This window comes from Belonocnema kinseyi, chromosome 2 (genome assembly GCF_010883055.1).
Source record: "Belonocnema kinseyi isolate 2016_QV_RU_SX_M_011 chromosome 2, B_treatae_v1, whole genome shotgun sequence".
Classification (NCBI taxonomy): domain Eukaryota; kingdom Metazoa; phylum Arthropoda; class Insecta; order Hymenoptera; family Cynipidae; genus Belonocnema; species Belonocnema kinseyi.
In genome coordinates, this window is record NC_046658.1 from 119594647 (window position 1) to 119620951 (window position 26305).

The following is a 26305-nucleotide window of genomic DNA, read 5'->3' on the forward strand; positions in this document are numbered from 1 at the left end:
TTAGAAAAAAGAAATTCAAATCCATTTTTTAATTATCACACAACTCCCGCCAAACTCAGAAAAATGTTTCTTTGACACAATTACAGTGAAACTCTTCTATAGCGCCGATTTTGGGGCCGATGGTGAGTGGGAACTAACTCATTATAGCTCACTCCGCTTTTGTTTTTTCACGCTTCAGTGCTAGCCTCAGTGACAACCGCAGACCCCGCGCAGCTTCTGATACACCTACCTGCGGCGCACATTTGTCAAATTTTATGAATATATCAAACACCCGAAATCGGTCCCCCCGTTCTTGGCTTTCCTAGAACTTCTGGTCCCGCAGTTTCTCAAGGGGCAGGGCAAAAGTGGTTGAGAGTCTCATCTCGGAATTGCTACACTGAGCGAGTACTCAGTCGAGTATATTACGCAATATTATACATTCCAATTGGAAACGGTTCAGGAGGCCCTAACTGTTTAAGTTCGCCCCCCCCCCCCCCCCCCAATTGTGACCAAAGCTATTTGCAGACAAACTCCGACACTGAACTGAAAACGAGAGTTTGGTGTAGCGTAAATTACAGAAACGCAACATTTCGAATTCTACAATTATTTGGTGACCTCGAAGATATAGCCCGGTTTTTCTGAGAGTGGATTTTGTAGAGTGCATACAAGATTTGGTTAGATTGAAAATCGCAGAGATTTACTTTTTGCGGCTGAAAGTGTTTTCCTTTATCTCCTTCAGAAAATTTCAATTAAATTTATGCATAATTTTCCTACACAGAGAAAGTTTGCTTGAAGCAACCATACTTTTCTTGAATATTGGATGAGTCAAAACCAATTTTGATGGATTTAACAAAGCGTTGATTAAAACATATTTTTTAGTTCAATAATCTACCAAATATTCCATCCATCAAAAATAAAAATATTAGGCTGAAGAAATCAAAAAGTTTGGTTTGGTCAATATTAAGGTATTATAATAATTTTTAGGTAGTTTTCAACTTTTTTTTTAATGCTTCATTAGTAGAATCTTTTAAAGTCTTTCCCGACGCTTCACGTATTGTAAAAAGTTTAAATTATTGAATGCAAGCAACATTTACGTAAATTCAAAATTTTTAAATACATTACGATTTTGGAACACGCAATGATAAGAAAATGTTAAATTTTCAATGAAATATACTATTGCATCAATATAAGCCTCGTTCAAAAGTAGATATTGTGTCGATTAGAATGCATATACTGCAGAATATATAGCGCAGATATTTCAGTATTTTCAAAGAAAACTACATTTTTTTAAAAAATGTTTGCCTTGAAATTATTTTATTTTTTCAAATCCAAATAAACATATAAGCAAATTGTTGTTGCATAGATTATTTTTTTATTCTTAGTTCCAAAAAATTTTCAGATTAGAAGTTTGAAACTTCAGCTCCATTGCCTCAATTTATCAATATATTACTAATATCTTGAAAGCTTTTTGCGCCTATGCCCTTTTACTTTGCCGCCCTTCAAATTATTCTCTATTTTTTCATTTCACAATATCAAAGTAAAATTTCGAATAATTTCAGCTGAAAGTTCTGCTGGAGACAATCGAAAGGGACTGGAAAACGTGGTCGTCGACACCGGAAATTGAGATTATAAGGAAATACGCCATTGATGGAAATAAACTTAGAGTAACATTTGGAAGTGAATATGGCACATAATAAATAGATCTAAATGGATTTAGAAGAAAATTTTAAAGTATTCAATATTAAAATTTTCCCTATTTTCTTCAGAATTTCTGTGCGGAGGATTAGCAGTTTTTCTTGTCATGCCACTTGTACCACAGGTTTTAAATGTGATACTGCCATTGAATGAAACAAGGCCTAAAATTCCGCTTTTCATTGCTGAATTTTATATTGACAAAGATCAATACTATTATTTGATTTTCATTCATAATTATTGCACTACTTTTCTCTTCATATTGTTCTATTTGATTGGAGACATAATTCTTATGGCGAGTGTTCAACATGCTTCTGGAGTGCTTGCAGCCATAGGGTAATAAAAAAGTATTAAAATAATTTTACAATATTTGAAAATAAAGTTAAGTCAATTGTTTTGAAATTGATAAAGGGATGAAATAATAAATATTTCCACAGTATTATTTTATTTTTAAACACACATAAAGGTGTAGCAAATCATCAAAATCTTCAAAATCATCAAAAAAAATGTATCTTTTTTTACAAGAATACTCAAAATGATAATACAGATATTATAAACAACAGAAGCGAAAGAAACCGAAATCTCATGCAGGATTGACAAGTTTATCCGCAGATTTCTGTAAAAGACTATGATAGAAGTAGTTCTAATACCATTTTTATTAAAAGTTTTCAAATGTTCTACTTGCAGATATAGACTTAATAGTATCATGAACAGTGAGAATTATAATTCTACTAGTGGGAGTAAAATCAAACAACAAATTTTTGAGGACATCAGCTTCTGTGCGAAAGAGCATATGAACATAATAATGTAAGTACATTCATGAATCAAAAACAATACGTTCTTTTTCAAATTAATTTACAAATTTGCGTCATATCTGTACTAGATTGAAGAAACTTTATTTTCTTTGCTTAAGTAAATTTTCTTCAGACGAAATACATTTTTTTGGATCATGCAAATATTGTATCGTTCTTACTCGTACCGAAATTTTCCTCATTTGATGCTAATTTTGTCCATGTAGTTTCGTTAAAGACATCCACGAATGTTGTTCAACGGCATTTTTTGTGACAATCGCAATTAACATGGTGAGCATAAGCGTAGTAGGTGTGCAGGTAAGTTCGAACCCTTAAAATCAATTTTTTTTCTATATTAAATTAAAAAAAATGTGTTACTATTTAGGCAGTCACCCACTTAGACGATCCAGACCAAGCTATAAGATATGCTACTTCAGCGATTAATCAAATAGTTCATCTCTTTTGTCTATCCGTGCCTTGTCAACAATTGACAAACGAGGGCAATAACATCTCTGATTGCATGTAAGCACAAATAATATTATAATAATTGACTTAGTACCAACATTCACCTATTAGTACATTTTAGATGTTAATTTTTTGTTGTTGCAATTTTAATTATATTTAAGCAATCGATTGCATACTTAGTTTTTAATTAAACGCATACTTTTGTAACAAAAACGGTTGAAGTTAATACATTATATACCGGAAAAAATAGACTGAATAAGTTCTAATTTTCCTCTGAATGTCCGGTTCTCAATTTTTATTTCATTTCAAACTTGTATTTGATGGAAGGCAACACCATAAAAATATCCTTATCAGAAGCCTACTGCATTTTTATCAGAAGACTACTGCGTTTTGTCTACACATGCACTCTTAAAATCTATACGGAAAAAGACGGAATAAATTCAAACTTTCACATAAATGCCCGGTTCTCAAAGTTCCTTTTAATAATTATACTTGTACTCCATGAATAAACAACAGAAGGAAAAGTTTCATCTCATTATGATTAATGGAAGACTATGTTTTCTCCGCATGCATACCCCCTGAAATATACGTGGAAAAATTCGGAAAAAATTATAACTTTCCGCTAGACAAACGGTCCTTAAATTTTCTTTCATTAATTATTTTTACTCGATGATCAACAGCACAGGAAAAAGTTTGATCATTATATCCTTATCAAAAGATTATTTTATCCACGCACGCACTTTGAAATTCATAAGAAAAAATTCACTTAGCACTTGTATTTGATAGCAGAAAACAACAGAAAAATATTTATTCTAATTTCTGTATCGGCGGACTGCGTGTTGCTCACCTAGGCACTCTAAAATCTATACGGAGAAACAAGACATTCTAAGTTCCGTCTAATTTTCTTTCACTAATTACGCGTACTCTATGCCCAACACCAACAAAATTTTCATCTCAATATTCTTATTGAAACACTGCGCTTTATCCACCCGCAAACTCTAAAAATAATATAAAAATCAATCTTGTTTTGTTATTGCTTGACATCAAATATAAATGATAAGTGAAAGACATTCCGAGAACCGACACTGTGAGAAATATTATAATTTTTCCCCAATTTTCGTGTAGATTTCAGACTGCGTGCATATACTCAGAGAAATGCACGGAAAAAAATTCTTGAGGCGAACGAGTGAATCGAGAATATATTAAACTCAAAGAAAGTTTACACTTGGATTAGGTAAAACGTTTAGTCAGAAGAGTTACACAGTTAGTTACTTTATGTAAATTGTTCTCGTAAATCAGGAATTTGGACAAAATTGCTACGTTCGAAAGTTTATTATTTTCGACAGATTATGTATAATTGTATTATCTTCAGATTAGAAAAAAAATTAGTTGTTATAGAGATATATTAACTTACAGTAGCCAATTTTTCGTCTGGTATCGCGAAAATGAATTTCCCTGAAATCCGTGTAATGCATTTGGAGGTCAAGTTTATTGTTTTTATCGCGTTTCTTGATATTTCAATATAGTTATCGCCTAAAATGGAAACACATGTAAATTATTATTACTGCATCATAAACTTCATTTATTATTAACATTCGCGCACATTTTAAGTGGCAAAAAGCGTTTAATTGTCCAAATTAAATCTCAACTGTCACTGCTCCCGATTAGACCGTCGCCATTTTATTTCGCTGCTCCCATAATGCACCGGTGCTCTTCCGATAATTGCTTCAGACACCTATTCTTAATATCCCTATTATAGCTATATTTATTAGGGGTTTGACTATACGATATCCCTGGTATATGGAAAATGGTCAAGGATATTCATTTTCGCTGATCCAGGGATCTTTCTAAATTCCTTCGTTCGTTTTCAGCTAAATGTTTGGCTATAATAAGGAATAATATCCCTGTCACAGCTCAATTTTTTTTACCGTGTGTCCACTTATTCAAAGAATAGTTTTTTTTATACAAATACAAGTTTTTCTTACATTTTAGGGGAAGAGGATTTTTATTTGTCTGAAAAAGAATCTTTTTTCAACACGCATTATCTGTTTGCGACAAACGTTATCTAATTCCGGCAGTCAAATAATTCTGATTTCTTTTGTTTCCAAAAACTTTTTTATTGAGGGTGGTCAAAAAATTTTTAAAAATTTTAATATTAGTCATATAGCCATATAAGTTTTAAATTTATTTATTTTGACAAGATTAATCGATTTATGAATGAAGAAATACCCTCTATGACCAAATTCAGGACCAAAAAAGTTATTGGATGTATGTAAAGATTTCAACACATTTGTAACGTTTTATAATTTTAGATATAATGGAAAATGGTATGAGTTTCCTGTGAGATCAAAAAAGCTGTTGCTAATGATAATGAAAAAAAGCAGCGAACCATGTCAATTTACTGCTGGAAAGATTTATACATATTCAATGCAAAGTTTCGCAACGGTACACTTTAAACTAAAAATGATACATTAATTTATAAATATAAAAAAACAGTCTTAATAATTTTTTTATTATTTCTTAAGGTCCTCAAAACGTCGATGTCTTACTTCACTGTATTGTCTTCATTCCAGTAATTCCTACAAATACGACAACTGTGACCTGAATCATAAAAAATTATATTTTAAAAAATTCTAGATAACATATGCGTAAGAATTATATTTTGTTGATGTACGGATAAATTCTGTAAGTAGAAAAATATATTTGATAGAATAATATATTTATTAATACTAAACAGGAGAGCCAATTTACTTAAAAGCAGTACCGCAACTTTGAACATGCAATTCATTTTCATTTTTCAAATTCAGCCACTTGAAGTTGCTGAATAAACTAGAAATTCTCAATGTCACTTGTATCTTGTATTACTTTCTTTTGTTGGATTTCCACTTTTCAGAATGATACGTTAATAACCTCCAATTACTTCAAACTATTGACCTTTTATCACCAAAATTTTTCATTTATCTTCGACAAAGCATTATTAACCCAAATTTCAATGGATACAACTAAGTTGGAAATTAAAACCTCCATTGGTGTAATTAAGGACTGTGATTATGTCATATCTAGGGATGGTGTAAGAATTAATATTCGTGAATTACGGCGCCTTATCAAAGAAGAAGCGGCCCAGCGAAAACTTAGAATAATAAAAAATTAAAACCTATCTAACTATCTTCTTGTTCAAGGCACAGAGTTCATCATTTGAAGTCATGTGAGAAAGTTATCTAATAATATATGGAACAACTGCGTGCAAACAGACACGGAAATGAATGCTTGTAAACAGAGTGAAATCTCGCCTGGTCTGATAAAACTTGCAGGTAAGCTGTAAATCTATCTGAAGACAAATATCCACCATTCCTTTGCATCATAAAGAGTCTACCTTTAATTCTGAATGAAAAATATTTAATTTAACTTAAAAATCTTGGGGCAATACTGTTTCTACAAATTTAAAAAATTACTGACAGCTTTGTCCAAGCTGGATTTTCATTCTTTCATCAAGAAAGTTACTTTTCAATTTTAATGTTCAGGGGTTTGCTGCAATCTAGTATAAAACTACGTTATTTAAAATAAATAAATGGTGTAATATTTAATATAATTAGGATCGATAGAAGTATTTATAGGAAACGTAATGTTTTTTTCAAAACTTTGTCCCAATGAGTGACTTTACCCCGGTCCACAGTGTGGTAAAACGTCACAATTTGTTCCGAAATAGCATAGAGCAAATAATTCTTTATCGATGATGATTTTTTAAATACCATTATATTTAATTCTAAAGAGAATTATGGGAGCCGATTTTCGAGCCTGTTTTAACAAAGTGAAAAAAATTCAAATTTTTACTACTTTGTTTTTAATCTTTCCGTACAAAATATAAATAAACTCGTGAACAATAGAAATAAGTTTAGTAACATTTAACACACAAAATCAAATTATAAAGAAATAATACACAAAAAAATACAAAATTCAAGTATTTGAGGCCTTGTTTTCAAATTCAATTAGTTAAATTTATGATTTGATAAGACCACAAAAATACATTCTGCTTTTACTACAACGACTTTAAATTAGTTTAATGGTATGTGCCATCAGAAATTGTTTTCCTTCCAAACATATTTGTTAATGTTCCATACAAATTATATAAAAAATACAAATATGTTTGAAAAGTCGATTGTTTTGGCAGAAAATTGGCCAATTGACAGACTCAGAGCAAAAGCGAATTAAAAAAAACGTGCGGAAAAGCGAGGTAAAAACAAGCGAGAGCAAAAACGACCTAAGAATTAGCGAGAGGTAAAACGACAAAAGAATGAAGGGAGAAGATTCTCCCTCACTTTGCTGCTGCGAAAACGAGCCTCGTGCAAAGCTGAAAATGCGCGAACATTAACCGAGCTCGCCCGAATTCACGAATGGCGATCTAAGCAGCTGCTCCTCGAATTTATTCTGGTTTTAAAATCCCGAGTTACTTTGGATTTTAGAATCATTAGATCTGTTGCAAAGAGGGAAATATTTCCACCATATAATTGAATTTTTTACTAAAATTGTACATTTTTTACGGAAAATGGAATGTTTAACCTTTACCTAAACAAATCATATTATGTTACAGAATTTGTTAACAATGTTAATGAATGTTATTGCACAATAAAGTTACCCAACTTCCCATCATCTCTGTTCTATAATTATTATGGAACAGATATCACATTTATAACAAGGTACTTTGGAAGAAAATCAAACAATGCCTTTTTCATAAATGTTTACCATGTCCGTGAATTTAAATAAGTCTTCACTCTTCCTTCTCTTTCAAAGTGAATCTTAAAATTTAAACGTGCTACTCAAGGCCACACGTGTATGATGCATACCCAATAGCTAAGTAAAAATACACTTTCCAAAAAATTTTCTGATATGAAAACTTCGGAAACAGCTGTATAACAGACAATCCCACAAATTGATCGTAAAATCTTGTAAAAATGTTTTTAATTTTTTGTTGCAACAAATTTAAGAAGAGGCACCTTAGTGTAAATAATTTAAAAAAATTAAAGTTTTCATTCAATTTTAAATTACAAAAAACTTTTCTATTCCTTGAATCGTTCTTTACAACTATATCCCGCACGTTTTTATTAAATATTATTTAGAAAATTTTTGAATTCAAAAATTACTAACTAAAAATAATTGTACGTACTATTTCTAAATTAAATAATTCCCATAAAAACGTGACCTATATAATTATAAATAACCTTTCAAGGGATAGAATGAGCGTTTGTAAATTAAAATTGAATTATAATTACGACTCTTGCCTGAAGCGGAAAAAATGCAAATATACCAATAACTACACTTAAATCAACACTTTTTTTTATTATACACACTTGGGTTCCTATTTAAAATTTTTTGCAATAAGCAATGGTCTCTTTTTTTTAAATTTTTTAAATCAAGGTAAAGATCAAGTAATTTTAAACGTCTGTACATCTAAAACACCATGAAAGTGTTTCCAAATTTAAAATGGAATGGTCCTTGAAGTTTAATTTTGTTTACTATTCAGGGCATATGAAATAAATTTAAATATGAACAAAGGTTATTCTTTAGGCCCAGGCTATTCGTATGGACTGTTTTTGTATCAGTCGACATTCACAATTAAATCAATCGTGAATCTCGAACAGGTTATTTGAAAAAAACTTGTTTTTATTACTTGTTTTCGTTATAGCTAGATTGTAGGTATAAAAAAAACTATTCAAGCAGTAGCTGACTAATTTCTGATTGCGCGGCGTCCGGTTTTCGTTATCTATCGCTTTCATACATTATGCTAAGAATGGACATAGCAATGGCCTCACAAATTGAATTAGGACTTGTCGGGTCTTTGGTTTAAATATAGATGCAAGCACAAATGAACCCTTTGTCAGGCTGGCATTAAAATTTAAAGTCGTATGTGGGTGAGTTTAGTGCACAATCAAGCCAGTGCAAGTTTGACCCAGGAAAAAGTTTATCGAAATATGAAGTATATCTCAACTTGAAGAGATTGAAGCTTCCAACAAGATTAAATAACATTCATTACTATCTGAAAATCATTTAAAACATTTGAATTTCAAAGTTGAAACTCTTATTCTAAATTTGTAGTTCAAAATTCATAAAAGATATAAGCAACAAATATGAATATTGTAATATTATAGAGAGGGACTTCTTAACATATTAACAAGATGCAATTAACTATTTCTTTTAAGGTAGATCTTCATTAGTTGCTTCAGTTATGTGGGTAATTCCCCACAAAATTGCTACTTTCGCTTCCCCACGCAAAAACTTTGAGAAAAAATTTGCAATTATTATAAAATTTTATAAATTTATTCTCCTTTTTCACATTTACTTGTATCAAAAGCGAATTATAAGATATTGTATTGTGAAACTTTATGAAGTTAGTCTAATTCCCAAAAACAGACCTCACAGTTCCTGTGGGTCACAAGGTATGAACCAAAGGGTAATTTTTCTCACGCTCCTATGGTACTTTTTTCGCCCTGAAATTATAATAAATTCAGGATAAATTAATAAGACATCACAACAATTCAAGTTAAACACAAAAAAATTAAAAGGAATGCGAAGAATTTGTTTAAATTCAAGTGGATTAAAAAAATGTAAGAGAAGGCCAAATAATTAAACAAAAATCAGGGTAAATTAACCCTTTGCACTCGAGCGGCGCCCGGTTTAAATGAAGTATCAACTTCCTCGAGTGCAAAGGGTGATTATGAATGCATGGTGAAAATTAATAAATAATTTCAAATCCGTTTTTTTTTTAATCGAAAAATCCACTTATTTCCGTAAAATTTAATTGAATTCAGAGGAAATTAAGAGAAACGCGAAGAATTCGATGAAATTCACCACAAAAAGAATCAAACTGAATTAAGAAAAAATCAAGTGAATTAAAAAAAATAACAAATAAGAAAAAATACATTGAATTTAGTGAAATTGTGTGAATTTATAAGAATTTAAAAGGATTTAAAAGAATTCAGGATAAAGTAATAAAAATTCAAGGCAAACTCCAAATGAATTCCAAAAAATTATTTCGAATCCCTTAAAAACTTCGAAACCCTATACTCGATACACTTATATTTTCTGAAATCCTGGAAAATGAGGTAAAATACATTCGAAGCTTTTAAATCCCTTAAAATTATTGAAATGCTCGAATATCTTATAAAATCCTGTGAATTTCTTTAAAATGTCATAAAACCTTATAGATCCTGCAAAATCTTTTAAAATGTCATAAAACCTTATAGATCCTGTAAAATCGTTCGTTTTCTTCGGAAATTCTGAAAAATTCTTAATCTTAAAATCTTGCAAACGTTTTGAAAACCCTTCAAATTAATAACAATAATTTTTAAATCCCTTGGAATCTTTTGAAGATTCCTAAAATATTTTAAATCCTTTGAAATCCTACAAACCACCTCACTCGTGAATATATTTTTTTAAATCCAATAAAATATTATAAAATCCCATAAAAATCTATGATGATATTTCTTGAAATCCTGTAAAATGTAGTAAAATACACTGAGGGCTTTAAAACCTCTTAAAATCATGGAAATGCTCGGAAATCTTATAAAATCCTGTGAAATCTTTTTAAATATCTTAAAACCTTATAGATCCTCCTTGAAATCTTTTAAAATTCCTTCAAATATTTTTTATTAAATCTCTTGAGAATGCTTTAGGAGTTTAAAAAATACCCTAAAACCTGGAAAATCCCTTAAAATTATTCAAATCAATTAGAAATGTCTCGGAATCTTCATAGATACCCTGAAATATTACAAAAGAATTCAGAAATAGTATAGAACTGAATTGAATAGTGATCAACCTACGAGTTAATTTACTGAAAGAAAAGTGTCTAACGTGATCTTTTCATTTAAAAAAGTGACTAAAAAGTAATTTGAGAAAAAATATGCTAATAGTGACAGCGTGGCAGGCCTGATTATTTTTTATAGTTACTTCTTACAGAAATTCCCTGACTTTTGCTTGTTTTTCCATCATCATCATAAGGACAAAATCTTGTAAATAGGATACAAAATACTTTAAATACACTTTCAAAAGCTTATCTCAAAATAATGAGATAGTACTGCTATTTTATTAGTTGGCACATGATATACGTCTATATGTATGATTCCAAAGTAAAAATGACAAAACTTTCATTTAAGCCAATATAAACTAAGATAAAGTATTGTGTATTTTTATCATGTGTAAGCTCCAGTCGATGTTAAATCGAAAACATTTTGAGCAAATAAGCCAATATTAACATAAAATCATTAACATTGAATCTTTCAGGCCCCAGGACCGCCGTTAAAGCGTTTTTTTTTTGTTTAATAAATTAAAAATGTCTTTATTTTGTCACCAAATGGAGCAACTTTAGGAGAATCCTGATCAAAAATAAACATTGAGTTTTTCAGGCCATAGAGATCAGGTCGATAGAACTGAACATGACAATGGTCACGTAGGCATGTCAAAGGAAGCTGCTTACGTGCATTCTGTCTGGCTGTACTCATACAACAAAGAAAAGAAGCGTATTCAGCAAAATTAAAAAGAATACAGGATTTTCTGTAAAATATACTTTATAAATTTAAATCAGTCAACATCTTTACTAATTTCATTCAGTGAATTATTTCTAGCTATTTATTCAATGTTGTTTACTTATTTTTAACTGACTTTGACTTATCAAGCAATCAATGTAAAAATGATATCAGTTAAAATGTTAACTGATTCAAAGATAGTAGACTTTTTCTCTGTTTTTAATAATTTTGGAACTGTTTGAGGTTCCAGGACTGCGGTTTGAACTTATTTCTGAAATAAAAGAGAAATATACATTCTTTCACCAAATGGAACATGTTTAGATGGTTCGTGATAAAAAAAAACGTTGGAGGTTTTTGTACACCCTTGGCTATAAGTGCACGTAGCCGAATTAGGAAACTGCTTGCGAGCAGCCTGTCTGCTTGTTATTAACTAATTAGGAAACAAAGGGAGCGTTTTCTGTACAAAGAAAAAAAATACTAGGATTTCTGTAAAAACACGGACAGCAACAGCATAACTTTCGCTTGGAGTTTATGTAATTTTCAGTAATTTTAGATATTTGCGAACATTTTCTATAAAATATGCTTTCAACATTTGAATCAGTCATGGAATCAAAAAAATCTCCTTGACAACGAATGTGGAGAATTAACTGAACAAAGTTTTTATAAATGTAGGAGAACGGAATATTAATGTTATAAACAGTGAAAATGTTTAAAAATAAATAAATAAAAAATACAATTTAATAATAAATGTTTGAAATATTTTCTCAATGAATGAGTAAGTAATCTACTGAAGACCCTCTTAACCCGAAAAAACAGTTTTTACTAATGGGTCTGTCTGGCTGTGAGAGAAAGTCGCCGATCCTGCAAAGTACACCAAAATCGATGCTCAATTGAGTTGCAAAAAATTTGAGCCACACAGATTCATCATGAGCATCTAGGGGAAATTTATCATTAAGAGCAAGTCACCTATCAAGATTATTTTGTCGGACGTTATTTGGATTAAATAGATGTAGATAAGCAGGTAAGTTATAATAATAAATTTTTAATTTTCTCCCATTTATCAGTAAGTATTAGTGTCTTGAAATAAAAATTGTACTTTTCGTAGTATAATTTCCAAATCTTCGGTTAGTCAAAACCGACATGAAATTCAAACCACCAAAGCCAGGATGTAAAAAATAAGTCGTGTCCGTCTGCATCGAAATTGATGCCTGTGCGTTCGCAGAAATTCCCTCTAGATTTTCTGCATTCGCAGAAGAGAAGTTAGCTGGTGATTGACGTGAAAATATCTAATTGTATATCTAAACGGTTATGACTTTTTCTATACATCCCAGCTTTAGTTTAAATGTCGACGGCCATGACTAACCTAACATTAGGAAGTTCCATTTTAAGTTATAATTTTATTCTAAGTGACTAGTACGCACTGTTAAATGAAAGAAAGTTTAAAATTAGGTCAATATTATTCCAATTAGTTTGCTTATTAACAATTATTTAGTCTAATATCGCAAAGCAAATAATTGCTTTAGCAGGTGTTCAGGTGTCTGACAGCGCGGTTCAGTCCTCCACGACTCTCAACGTAAGCCAAAATGATACATTCCCTTAGAATCCTAGATGCTCAGATGTGCAACTACATTCATAGAAATAAATATGAGACTGAAAATTATCTGAAATTCTCATCGTGAGATCAATGAAAATATAGCTGCAACAAATTGAACATCAGCGTTTTTCTGTGTGGTACACTCTATTAGTTCCAGAAACTGAAGGTTAAGTTCGTTAGCCAGCTATTTTGGATAAAAATTCAAAAATTTCGAGAATTTTGAATAATTTTGAGCCCCTTTTTTTCTAGGTATGAAAGTTCTATGTACGGCTATTGAAGGCGGACTCCGCTCCACGTATCACCCACAGTGTAGATAAAGCTCTTGATGAAGAAACTAGTATTTAACCTATCAGAGCTCGCATTTTTATCAGCAGAATGAATAATGCGTAAAAACAAATTGCTGAACTTATTGAAATGAAAAGGCATTCGTTGTAAAACAATTTAGATACAAAAATATTCGAGCAAAACATAACTTGTAAACAAACACGTTTTCACGGTGGTCACTCAAACTGCAAACAAAAATTCCAGACTATCTCCCGGTTAAAAATTACATTTTTCTCGGTTGAACTTAGGGGGTTTATGATAATAATTAATAAATGCCAACAGCTTTATTATATACATTTTTTAAATAATTAAACACTTTGAAATTGAAATATATTGCATTTTCGACAAGAAAAAGGAATTTTAAACAAAAGAGTTGAGTTTTCTAAATAAAACTTCGACTTTTCAACCAAATAAATAAATTTTTAAATACAAAGATGAATTTTCAATCAAGAAAGAAGTTAAAATTTTAAACAAAGGAAACGAATTTTCAAGACAAAAGTTATTGTATTTTTAACCAAATAGTTGATTTTTTCAAGTTAAATGGACTAATCTTTTAGAAGACGTTTAATTTTTAATCAAGAAAGATGAATTTTAAACCAAAAAAGATTACTTGCTACCAAAAGTTGAATTTTCAATCTTAAAAGAAGGATTCAACAAAACATTTGAAATTTCAAGAAAAATTTGTGTATCAACCAAAAAAATTACTTATAAACAAAATAATAAAAATTTTAACCAAATGGGAATATTTTTAACCAAAAAAGATTCATTCGGAACCAAAAACATGTAATAGTTAAGTAGACTTTCCAGATAAAAAGAACTACCTTTGTACAAAAAAAGAGAAATTCTTAAACAAAAAAGATAACTTTTCAACAAAATAGTTTAATTTTTCACCAAAAGGGATGAATTTGGTGCCAAAAATATAATAGTAGACTTTTCTATGTAAAAGAATTAAATGCCAACCACAAACACTTGGATTTTATTATTGGGTTGTATTTATTCAGTTATCATCTTTTATGGAACTTTCCTGAAAACGCAGGGGAAAACAGAAGGATTCTTTTTTTAAGGGGTGAGAGTGTTTAATATGTGATTTAATAAACCATAATAAAAATTCTAGACATGGAAGCTTTTTTCAAATTATTTAAGTATAATTTAAAGTATCCCTACCTTATTACTTTATTATGCCAATTATTAATAATTAATTATATTTTAGGTTACCTATGCATTCACTATGTTAAATATGTATTTGAACGAAAAAAATAACTTTAAAATCTTAAATACAAAATGATTTTGGATACTTTAACATATTTTTTATTAAAGAGTGCGACGATACCTATTGCAAAAGTAAAAATAAATCCGAAAAATGCCCATATAATAATAAGCTTTTCCCCGATGATAAAAATTTTAAGTTAATTCCCGGTTTTCCCGGTCAGTTGCCACCCTGGCTTTTCTTTTGTTTTTAAGTTTTACTTTTAAAGGAAAGAAATTGGTTTGAAATTGGTGCATAACCCAAATAATCCATTTCTCCAACTTTTACATGAATTTGTTTGTATAATGTTAATGATTATACGATAGTGCAAAATTAAAATAAAGAATGATATATTTTACATTGCTCCATTTGCGAGTCACTCTTTGCAATCTGCACATTAAAATTATTTGACTAGCTAATGGATGTAACATCCTCCTTATAACAAATGAAGAGAAATAATATTAGACTTCAGAGTCATACCCTGCATTCGAGGTGGATTTCAGATCTACCAAGTGTAACGTGACTCTATCAAAGTTCTATATTAAGAATAGCAAAACGTTCTTAATCCTAAACGGTATGTAGGTTAACCTATAGAAAACCTCCCGCAATTTAGGAACATGGTAACTGTTAATTATTTTTATGTTAAAATTTCTTTAAGGAAAGAAGGAATTTAATAAAAATCTACTTTTGAAATAATATTTTGATCAATTAGATTATTCTGCAGAGTATGGAATTTCAATCAGGTTTGAAATGATGACAATTATTATCAAGTACACAAAACTTCTCATTATTCTTTCAGACTGTAGCTGATTAGATTGAAATAATGCAGTTCAATTTGAACAAAAGAGAAAAGTTTGATTAATAAACAAGCAGCAGTTCCAATTAAACTTCAAATTGAATTTTCAAAAAACATTTAAAAACATAATCTTTCACCACGTAATATGCTTCCTAATATCAGTATGACCGGCAATTCTGTTACACTAGATGTCTTAAAGATGATGTTTTAAAGATTTTTTTTTTAAATTTACTGAACGGAGAAATTAAGTCATAGACTTTCATTTCGTCCTTTAAAGTTCGTGTCTTGGTCAACTCTTCAAAACGAAGTTTAAATATAAATATCGTATATATCCAGAAACAAAAGTTTTTTTAATCTCTGATTCTCAAGAAAAATAATGAGAAAAAACATGATAATTATATGAAAACCTATAGAAATAAACCTAATTATTCCACCTCTTTAACAATGAGCATTATCTTAAAATTTTTTTTTTGCAAACATTCGTAAAAATTTTATGAAACCATATCCGGAGGTGTAAGATTTTATTCATGACCATGAACATAGTCATTAGCTGGTGAGTGCCCACGAATGTGTAAATAAACCAACCTGTGTTCTAGCAAGAAATATTTGTGAATTTTAAATTCTTCACTAGAAAATTGTAAACAGCCAAGAAAAAATAGCTTGTACTGTAAGGAAGATAAAATTGCAATTATGCTACAAAAAATTCGAGAATCTTATTCCCATTTTTCCCCTCAGTTTTATTCTTATCTTAAAAATATAGTGACTTCTGGAAATTAGTTTCATTTAAAAGAACAAAATAAAACAAATAAAAAAGAACGGCAATACTTCGCTGCACTCGGTCTGCGACCTCTGGACATGAAAGCCAGGTTTATCTATGCACTTTTACACGCGAGAATGTACTTGCATATGCTAATAACCCCTTTATCAACGTGTTTTAAAAAAAACACTTTTAAAAATAATCATGAAAACTAGCATTTTCAATGCATTTTAAAAATACCCGATTCAATTTTCCGTTAAGTTATTGATTCTTCAATTTCTAGTGATGAGACTCTTTTCAATTACAGTATCCTAAAAAAAAGTATTATTAAAAAAAGTTCGTCTCTAGAAAAGATTTGCATTTCTTGTGGTACTTCGTAAACTACAGAAAAACATGTTTATAATTAAACAAAAACATTTTTAATATTGCGGTGGAAAATTCGAGGTAAAGATGCTAACACATTATATAAAATCTAGTGATTTGTTATTAAAAACGAAAATATCGGCAGACATCTTATATTATATTTGAGCGTATATTATATATATTTTTTCTCTTTCTTTTGCCTCACTATTAAATCAGTCTGCTTTTGTCTTTGCATCGTAGTTTCTCCAAAGCTAATCATAAATTCTTTACTATTGACAACTGACGTAAGCGAGTTTTTTATAGTTCTTGAAAAACCAATTGCAGCTAAAGAAAGGAAAAAATTTACAAAATTCCTTGGACAATTTTTCTCAAAATTGGAGGGAAGAGGGAACTGTCTATAATCCCTGTAATAATGACCATTAATCATTAGTGCTTCATCATTAAGAAAATAGTCAGTAGGGACATAATACGTTTGAGATTTAAAATCTAAAGTAAATATTATCTGTAATCTATACAATAAGCATTTAAGCCCTTGCAGATGCACCAAAAGGGGCAAGTGCCTTCGGAGGTATTACCTTTATAACAGAATTTACATTTGCACTAATCTGTTTCTAAAGCTATAAGTTCAATGTTCTAGACACAAAAGCGCAGTTGCTATACCACAAAGCCGCAAGCTAACCGCAATATTCAAGGCAGAACTCATTTATTCCTTTTACTAAGGAACGAAGCTGCGCCATTCAAGAATTCCATTCATATTTCATTTGAAGAACGAGCTTCAAATTCTCCAGACTTGAGATAAGAAAATTTTTATATTAATTTGCTTTCTGGAATGGTATTTTTAAAGTCACCCAAGACAGGTTTAGGTGTACACATCTTCGATAAACGATCTAGCACGAATCAAAGAATAAATCAATTTTTGTGAAATCCTTCAAATACTTCACAAATATTTTAAAAGATTGCAAACCAACGTCGACTTCAGCTAAAATCTTACATAAATTAAAGGGTAAATAAAAAGATTTGAATGATTTCAAAATAATTCACAAAAATGTCAATGATTTCAAAATTTTTGCAAAGTTTTCAAAGCTGGTTCACTGTCATATGCCGCACTTATGCTGCGTATCTATATTTAGATTATGCGTCATTTTAAACAAGATTTCGATGAAAGATACTCAAAGCATTACAATTTTGCGTCAACCACCAAAACATCTAACGCTCCGACACGGTCTAACTCTCCATCTCGAGGTTTAATATGTTTACGCATCAAAAACATATGAATAAAGCCATTTCAATCATTTAAAAATATATAAATTATAATTGAAGAGAAATATTATTCATCCAAAACACAATATTTTCAAATTAATCCTGGTTTGGATTTTTTTAAGTATGAACACATATATCTAATTTCCAATCACCTACGTTTCGGAAAGCTGCATAGCATCAACTACACATATAAAATATGTCACACATTCACCTTCGACCACTATTTATAAGCCTGCGTAGGTTTAGAAAATGGGACTCGTAATTCAACTAGCTAGATATGGAGCACTGAATAAAATATGTAACAATTTTCACTGATCAAGAGTAAAACCTCAGTAATTCAAATTTAGAGTAGAAAAAAACATATAAAGATTTTTGTGTTTCGTCCAATATTCTATTGGAGTTTTGAATTAATAAACTGAACAAAAATGATTCTTCTGAGGATCAATGTATATCCAGCATTATCTTGATGTTTATAGTTTAACTTATAAAGAATAAACACTGTCACCATATAAGGATGACTAACGAATCTCCGATTCGTATGTGGTTCTGTTGTCAGTTCAGTCTAAGCTCTCTGACTGATCGGATGGTTTAATAAAGAATTACATATATTAATAACCGCATATTAAACCCGTGTCTTTTATTTAGACCTCACCTGGTAAGCTCTGCTTATATATTCAACTTCGCTAATTTTCGTTTAAAAAGAGACTCGAGGATTTTAAAACAAAGGAATTGCTTTCAAATCGATGAATCAACGTCTGCTGATTCTTGTCCGAGGTCGCGTTTGTTTACTCAACTAAAAAAGGTTAAGAGATGTCAGGCTACAAATTCTAAAAATAGTAATTTAAAGATTCTTTTTTCAAAATTTTGTTTTAGAGAGCTTAAAACTGTAGATTAGGGAGTTCAAAGAAAAGGTCTTATTTATTTTTGTCTAAAATCGGTCCATAAAAACCGTTCCTTTTGGTGTCAAAATCCCTGAGCTTTTTCGGATTAAAAAAAAAACATATAGGAGTTGCGCAAGTCTATTTTTGAAAAAAAGTTCATTTTTTGTAATTCTCGCTGTTTATGTATTTAAATAATTCACAAAAATATATTTGAAGGCCAGACAGGCCTAATTTTATTAATATATAGTAAATATTACTATTTTAGTGTCCGTCAATATGTTTTTTTATCATTCTGTCAACATTTCGGGTGATATATTTCAATAGAAGTAATAAGAGTCCAGGTATGCCAGAGTAAAATAATCCATTAACAGCAGGAATTAAAACGAACATTTTTGAGCAAAAATGGACATGCGAGACCACTAAAATTATTTTAAAGATCAGGCTGATATACATCGCTACAAGTAATCCAGTCCAGGTATCCAAACGTAAAATAATTTATATAATTTTGACACCGAAAGGAAAACTTCTTAGGAATCCCATTTAAGAAAGAAATCCTTTTTGAGCTAATCTATTGTACTTATTAAATTAAAAGTACACGGAAAATAACATTTTTCGAAACTTTACTTGACTGTTCTAGACTATAGGATAGGCCACAAATTTCTAAAAATGTATAGCTTAACCATTTTAAAATAAAGTTAACCTTCAAAAATGAACAATTTTTGATATAGAGCAATAAAAACTCCACGAATAGAAAAATCAGCATTGAAAATGGCTTGAATATTCAAGCAATTATTTTTAAATAATCTAATTTTTTAAGTTTCGAATATTTAAGTTTATAAATTAAGGAAAATTCGCGTCATTTTTAATTTATAATGTTTGAGCTATTAAGGCTTCAGCTATTAAATGAAAAATCATAAAGGTTTCACTTTAAAGTTGCTCTATTTTAAAACGAAAAATAATCTAAAATTGACCATTCTGTAAAGTTTAAATGGAACTTTCGATTTAAAATTATTTAAGTTGTACAATTTTCAACAATTTAAATTTCAGACCATACAATTTACCTCAAAATTTATAACGTTTTAGCATACAAATTTTGAATTTGAAACGGTTCAAATTGTAGACCATTCAATTTTATATGCTTCAACAAAAATCCAAATTTTAATTACGAATAATTATTTATTAAAGCTTAAGTGGTTCAATCACAAACGATTCGAATATTGATGATCTAAAATTATTATTCCTTTTATAATCGTTTTTAATTTTTATTATTTGACAATTTGAAATAAGCATTATGATATATTCTATTTTGAGCCTTATGAAATAAGATAAAAAAAATTAAATGTTCGAAATTGGCTTTCCAATTCTCTCATTCTTGCTAATTTAAATAATACGTCCCTTTTGTTTTCTTTAGATAAAGATCAAACAACAAATGTTTTAAGTCTTATATTTTTCATTAGAAAATATTTATTGCCCATACTTAAGGAAAACTTAAGAAAAACAACAACGATTAAACAGACGTGGTAAATATTTCAATTCTCATATACGCTTCCTCGACTAACTTCCCATTATTATATAATTGTGATTGAGCACATTCGCACGATGCAAATTTCTCTATAATGTGAATTATCTGATTGAAACTGATTGCTCGATTCTTTTTCAAGCGCACTTAATCTTATTGAGCCCAATTCGAAAATGAGAATATGCACAATTGAACACTGATCCAGATTGAAAGAGAAAACTGAGAAACAAAATCCATTTTAAATATGAAAAATAACATTTAGATTGACAACATTATAAAATAAGTTTTAAAGAACTTGGATACAAATATATGTCTGAAATCAATGTTACGTCCATTTTTATTCTAAAAGAATCAAATAATGTGTTGCTTTACACACAATGTTTACAATCATTGGTGCCCTGCTGCATGAATTAATCTGTAATTGTACTCCCACATACCAATGATGCTATTAATAGCTAATAAGAAAAGATGATAAATTCGGGTTATCGCAAAACAAAAACACCCCTTTACGATAACCACGGTTGGAAAATTTTAATATTATTATAGACACAGACATCGGACTTATTTCAGAAATTCAAAACAGTGTCAAAAGTAGCATAAATTGATAAAAATAGTAGAAAAATATCAAGCAAATTGTTAAATATTAAATAATAAATCGATAGGTAAGCTTTCTTCGAAGTATGGATCACACTACAACAACAACAGTGGAAGCTTCTAATGTGTCCCCTAAGGGTTTACATTTTTCTTACACCTTCTTTATTCCTTTACACACCCTCCACACACTTACTTGGTGGTGGAAGGGGGACCTACAGTTTAAGGTGGGTTCCGAACCACCAAGAGCAACAGCCTTAAGTACTTAGAGAAAACGAAAACCTTTTTCTCTAGAGGTACCGGTCCCACGACTCTCCGGAGATGAACAACTCCCTTGCTAGGCTAGTGTTCACCGCATGGGCCACCGAGACTCTTCCAGAGTGCGAGGCGGGAATCGAACCCGCAAGCCCTTGGAATGATTTTGATTTATTCCTCAAAGTTCTTCAGAAATCCTTTGGAATTCTTTAAAATCTTTGCAATATCATTGATACCCTGAAAAACTTTTTTAAATCCTTTGAAATTATCTAAGATAATAAGATATTCTTCGAAAGACCTTAAAAAAGTTTAAATCTCGTTAAATTCTTTGAAATATTTCTAAATATCCCAAAACTATTTAAATCTGTTTAAATCACTTGAAATGTATTAAATCCCTTACATTTTGCGAAATCCTTCAAACATCTTGAAATCTAGCTACGAACATTTTTAAAACTAAAAACAAATCAAAAATTAAACGATGAAATTTGGATAACACACTCTTTAATGCCACAATTGAAAATCTTGAAATTAAAGTAAAATAAGAGGAATAAAAAATTTAAAAACCTCTAAATGTTAGATTAAATGATTTATTCTGAATTCAATTTCTTGCATTGTAATCTTGAAACTTGAAATATCTCTCAAAAATCCTTAAAAAATGATTAAATCGTTTAAAACATCTAAACCCACTGTAATCTAATGGAATCTTTTAATTTCCTTTGGAATCCTACAAATCTCTCGAATAATGTAAAATTCCTTGAAATCTTTTAAACCTCCTGAAATATTCTATAATTGAAGAAAATTCTTTGAAATCACACGAAGTTTCTCAGAATATTTTAAAATACGCTACGTTCTTTAAAATCCTTTAAAATGGTTAAAACCCTTTAATTCTTGAAAAATCTCTATAAGAAATCTTTTGAAACACCCTATATCATGAAACTTTTAATAGCTTTGAAACATCATAAAAAATTGTAAATCTTTGAAATCCTCTGAGACCCCAATAAATCCATAGAAACTTCTTGAAATACCTTAAAATTTAATTCTATTTTCTTTAATGCCTAAAGTTCACTACAAATCCTTTTACTTAAAGTTCTGAAGTTCAAATAAACGGAATTTTTCAATTACGGCTTTTGATCCTGTCAATAGTGCAAAAAATATATCAACAAAAGAAATTTAAAATCAATTATTTTAAATTGTTGTTGGAACAATATTTATGGATGAAATAGAATTTAAAAAATATATTTCATTTATTTGAACGTTCAGAACTTCAAGGACATACTTTTTTTTTAATTCTCTAAAATACCTTGATACTCTTTTAAATACGCTAAAATCTTTTAAATTCCTATAAATACTTTGAAATGCGTACTTTGAAACCCCGTAAACAATTTTTAAAGCTATGGTATCCTCTGATATCGACGAAACTCTTTAAAATCCTTTGAAAACTTCGAAATTTTCTGTAATCTTTTAAAATATTCTAAAAACTTAGAAACCCGATAAAATTCGATTAGATCCTAGCAATCAGAAAAAATCCTTTTAAAACCCTTGGAATCTGTTGCTATTTTTAGAAATCCCTTGAAATGTTTTGAAATATGTTTAAAATATGCTTAGATAGTAGCAAAATAGTTATCGTAAAAAAGTGGCAATAGTGTCGTGAGTCCAAAGCCTGTGAAAAAGTAAATGAATATTATCATAAAATGCTGATTAGTCTTTATTTATGACTCACGGGTTAGAAAAAAATTATTATCACAGGAAGTTATTTTAAAAAATGTCAACATTAACTATGAAGTATCATAAATTCCCGACTTTCGAATCAATAATTAAACTAATAATTGTAATGAAATTTGTATTCATTTTGCCTAATATTTCTTTTTCCCTTCGTGATGACAGGCAATAAAGGAGGAATTCTTTTTCTTGTATTACGGTTTTTCCTAAATCATTCCCAAAACTGAGAAATAGCACTAGCCAAGCAACCAAGCCTGAGCCTATATGAAATTTAAAAGATCTTCCCTCTATTTGGGGGCATCCTCAATGAAAGGATGTTTATTAAACGCTGGAGACGCCCACTATTATATTACAGCATATGATTGATGTACCGATTGGCATTAATTTAACATAATAGAAAAACCAAAAGATGAAAAAAAAAAATGATCAGAAAAACATTCATGTGAAAAAAGAAGTGTAGAATCCATTTGGTTTTTTGTTGCAGTTACAGAAAATCTGATTCGGTGAGGTGATTATTTCAATCTAAACGCACACACGCGCAGAAGGGTCTTTAACTTACTAGGAATGCGTCATTCTATTTAAAGATAGTTCTGTATTTCCAATTAAATGGAGTTTATGTTCTCACAAGCGTTAGATTAAAATTGCTTCTTTCAGAGTTTTAAATATAAGTTGACATTTTTTTCAATATAATTTTTAGTCCAACATTATTCTTTTTTTACAATAAAATTCATATTGATTAAATATATATGAGTATGGAAATAGAATGCAAAATAATTAAACCAACACAAGTATTCAAGTTTCAACTGCAAATTCAAATATTAAAAATTGATCAATTTGGAACTGAAAAAATATAGCATAGTTTAAAATTGGATGAATTCTAATGGTACGATTAATAAGAAAAAAGTTTGATCAGAAAAAGTTATCAAATTTGCAGGAAACAGATGTGGAAATTGACAATAATTTTAAAGCAACACTGAACACAAATTGAAGCAGACTCGGCTATGGATTGCGTTAAAAATGTTATCTTTAGTTTAAATAAAAATTAAACAATTACTCTCAAGATACTGAGTGAGGATAAAAAAATTTTGTATCCAAAAAACTTAGCCAAATCCATCCACTCCGATTAAATCGTCCAAGAATGTTGAGGTTAATAATATACAGGTTTTGAAAACAGATTTCCGTACCGATTGAAAATCGAATTTGGGAATACATTTTATGAGGCAAAACAAACGATTTTTGACTCTGAACACGCACACTAACATAAGTTGTACATTTTTAGTAAAAAAAATGTAAGTTTCCTCGTTTTTATTTATTTTATTGTTGTTAAATAAGCAAAATAAGAGTAAAAACCGATTTTTAAGTTCTGTAGGAAATCTCAGTTATTTAAAAACATTTAGAAGTTTTAAAAAGATTAAAAAATAATAAAAATCTTAATAAGATGTCAAACCATTTTTTGTAAACGGAGATTTTTGAAGATTAAATCAAAAAACCAAAAATTATTATAAAAAAGATTTTTAAGAATTATGAATTCAAAATATTTTAACTCATTGCCTAAAACTTGGAAAAATCATGTAGAAGATTTTTAAGCAAAATTTTGTTGTTTTTATTCTTTCAGTGACTTGAAAATGCATGTATTATTTTTTTGTAATGTCTACAAGTTCCGGACACAGGCCCATTTAATGCAAATTTTTAAACACATATTTAAGAAAAATAATAATGTTATCAATAATTTAAAAAAAAGTTACTTATTATAGAAAAATGTGAAAACAGTAAGAAAAAATGATTACTTTCCTTTAAATGAGTTTAATAATAATTTTCATTAAATTATTTACAATGAAGATAATTTAAAATAAGATAATTTTATATGCATTCATGTTGAAGGCATTGAGAACATAAAAACAACCAACATCAATAAAAAGGATAAAAATTCCAATAGGGGAAACTCTAAATTATATCAGGACCGAAAAAAAATTATTACTACGCTAAATACTACGTTAACATTTTTCTATTACTACAACAAAAAGTAAGAAGTTGAACAAATAATCTCCAAATAAGGCGAAAAACTTGAACGTAGACTGTCTAGTAAAAAGGAAAGCATAACACCAAAAGACAATTTAAACATGGTTTAGATATTGTTTTCGATCGCTTATCAATTTCAAAGAATCCTTAAATTCGATTTTTTGAAGAGACTCAAAAAATAAAATGACAAATCGATACCATCAATAAATACACAAAGGCAAATTACCACATTAGTTTAAAGTTGAAAAATTGTAAATTTTCGGGGAAAAATATATTAACCTAACCTCCAATAGAATTTAATTAAAAAATGCCAAATGATAATTTGAAGGAAGGGACGCTGTCTTTAATTCTGAGGCCGGCAAGACGAAATGCCGCCAAAAGAGCGTCTACGACGCAAAAAGATTTCTGTAGTAGCGTTTGTTTATATGCGAAATGGCCGCGATGTCAGAGTGACAGCTGCCCATATAAAATGTATTTCACTCACCTCCAAGAAGCTCCTCTGATGTATACTTCGCCGTCGACGACATTCTTGTTTGTTGCGACCGCAAATCTCCAATTGATAAACTAATTCCTTTTCACGAAAACACACACCAAAATGCTGAGCACGCGGATAAGAAGCACTTGCCACGAAACGCCACAATAAAATGCAACCAGTTTCCTCAGTGAGTGCTTTGTTTTGATGAAACGTCAACACTCGAATGTCAGACTTTTTTCCTCCAATCAGAGACCGCGAAACACATGTAAATATACGACACTGTTCAAAAGATATACGAATTCTCGAAGGTCATTTCAACTTCATCGTGTAAGAGAGTTCCAATTTACAATTATTATCCGGAACATTTGTCTTGAATATTATTCTTTAAAATAATATTCTTTTCAAAGCATCAGGTTGATTTTTACAAAAATAAATGCAAAATAGAGGCTGATTTGACTTGTGAACTTTCTACGTACATTTGTTTCACTTTCTATCCGCTAGGGGCGATTTCTACATAGCGGAAGATTTAAAAGATTTGAGTAACAGAATATCTTTTTCTTTTAAGTTGCAGTCACAAGATCTTCCATACATTATTTTCGAAAAACTGATTAGATGCGGCTCTGCATGACTATGACTTTTAGTGGCTGTTTTTAATTTTTTATCTATCAATAAAGATTACGGTTTTTTGCGTCATCAATGTCGTCAATCGAAATTTACAAATAAGGAATTTTCTGTCATGATAAAATTGATTTTTAAATGTTTCTAACGATTATTAATAACATAAAACATTTTAATTCTTAAATATTTTTTAATGTTGGAGAATATTGTTGTTTTCAACATTTTGCTGCCATACTATAATTTTTTAACTTTTCCAGACTTTTAAAGAGATAAACAAAATTAAATTATTGATAAAATCTTAGAATATTTTAATTTACTAAGTGTATACTCTGTTTGTACCGATACAACAAATTATTGATACCAGTAACAAAAAATGACCGGTACCGATAATAGGATTTCCGGGAAAATGTTTAATTATTTATGTTTTATTTCAAAAGAATAATTT

The 26305-nt window shown here is 29.7% G+C and overlaps 2 protein-coding genes across 3 annotated transcripts in view; one reads left to right on the forward strand and one right to left on the reverse strand.

The window, feature by feature from the left end:
* LOC117166992 (BCL2/adenovirus E1B 19 kDa protein-interacting protein 3) overlaps positions 1 to 25433 on the reverse strand; it is a 66133-nt gene extending 40700 nt beyond the window's left edge. The window contains exon 1 of the mRNA XM_033351519.1: positions 25252 to 25433. Coding sequence (XP_033207410.1) covers positions 25252 to 25294 — 43 coding nt within the window. The 5' untranslated portion in view covers positions 25295 to 25433. The remainder of the gene's footprint in view (positions 1 to 25251) is intronic.
* Positions 1433 to 5594, forward strand: LOC117166991 (odorant receptor Or2-like). Of its 2 annotated transcripts, none has more exons than XM_033351517.1 (7): positions 1433 to 1656; positions 1746 to 2007; positions 2359 to 2478; positions 2690 to 2780; positions 2848 to 2984; positions 5240 to 5372; positions 5453 to 5594. In XM_033351517.1, exons 2-7 carry the CDS (start codon positions 1781 to 1783, stop codon positions 5501 to 5503), a joined length of 759 nt encoding a protein of 252 aa, XP_033207408.1. In that variant the 5' UTR covers positions 1433 to 1656; positions 1746 to 1780; the 3' UTR covers positions 5504 to 5594. The 2 variants fall into 2 exon arrangements, with proteins under 2 accessions (XP_033207408.1, XP_033207409.1); XM_033351518.1 differs by having other exon boundaries at positions 2690 to 2753.
* Positions 25434 to 26305: the final 872 nt, after the last annotated feature.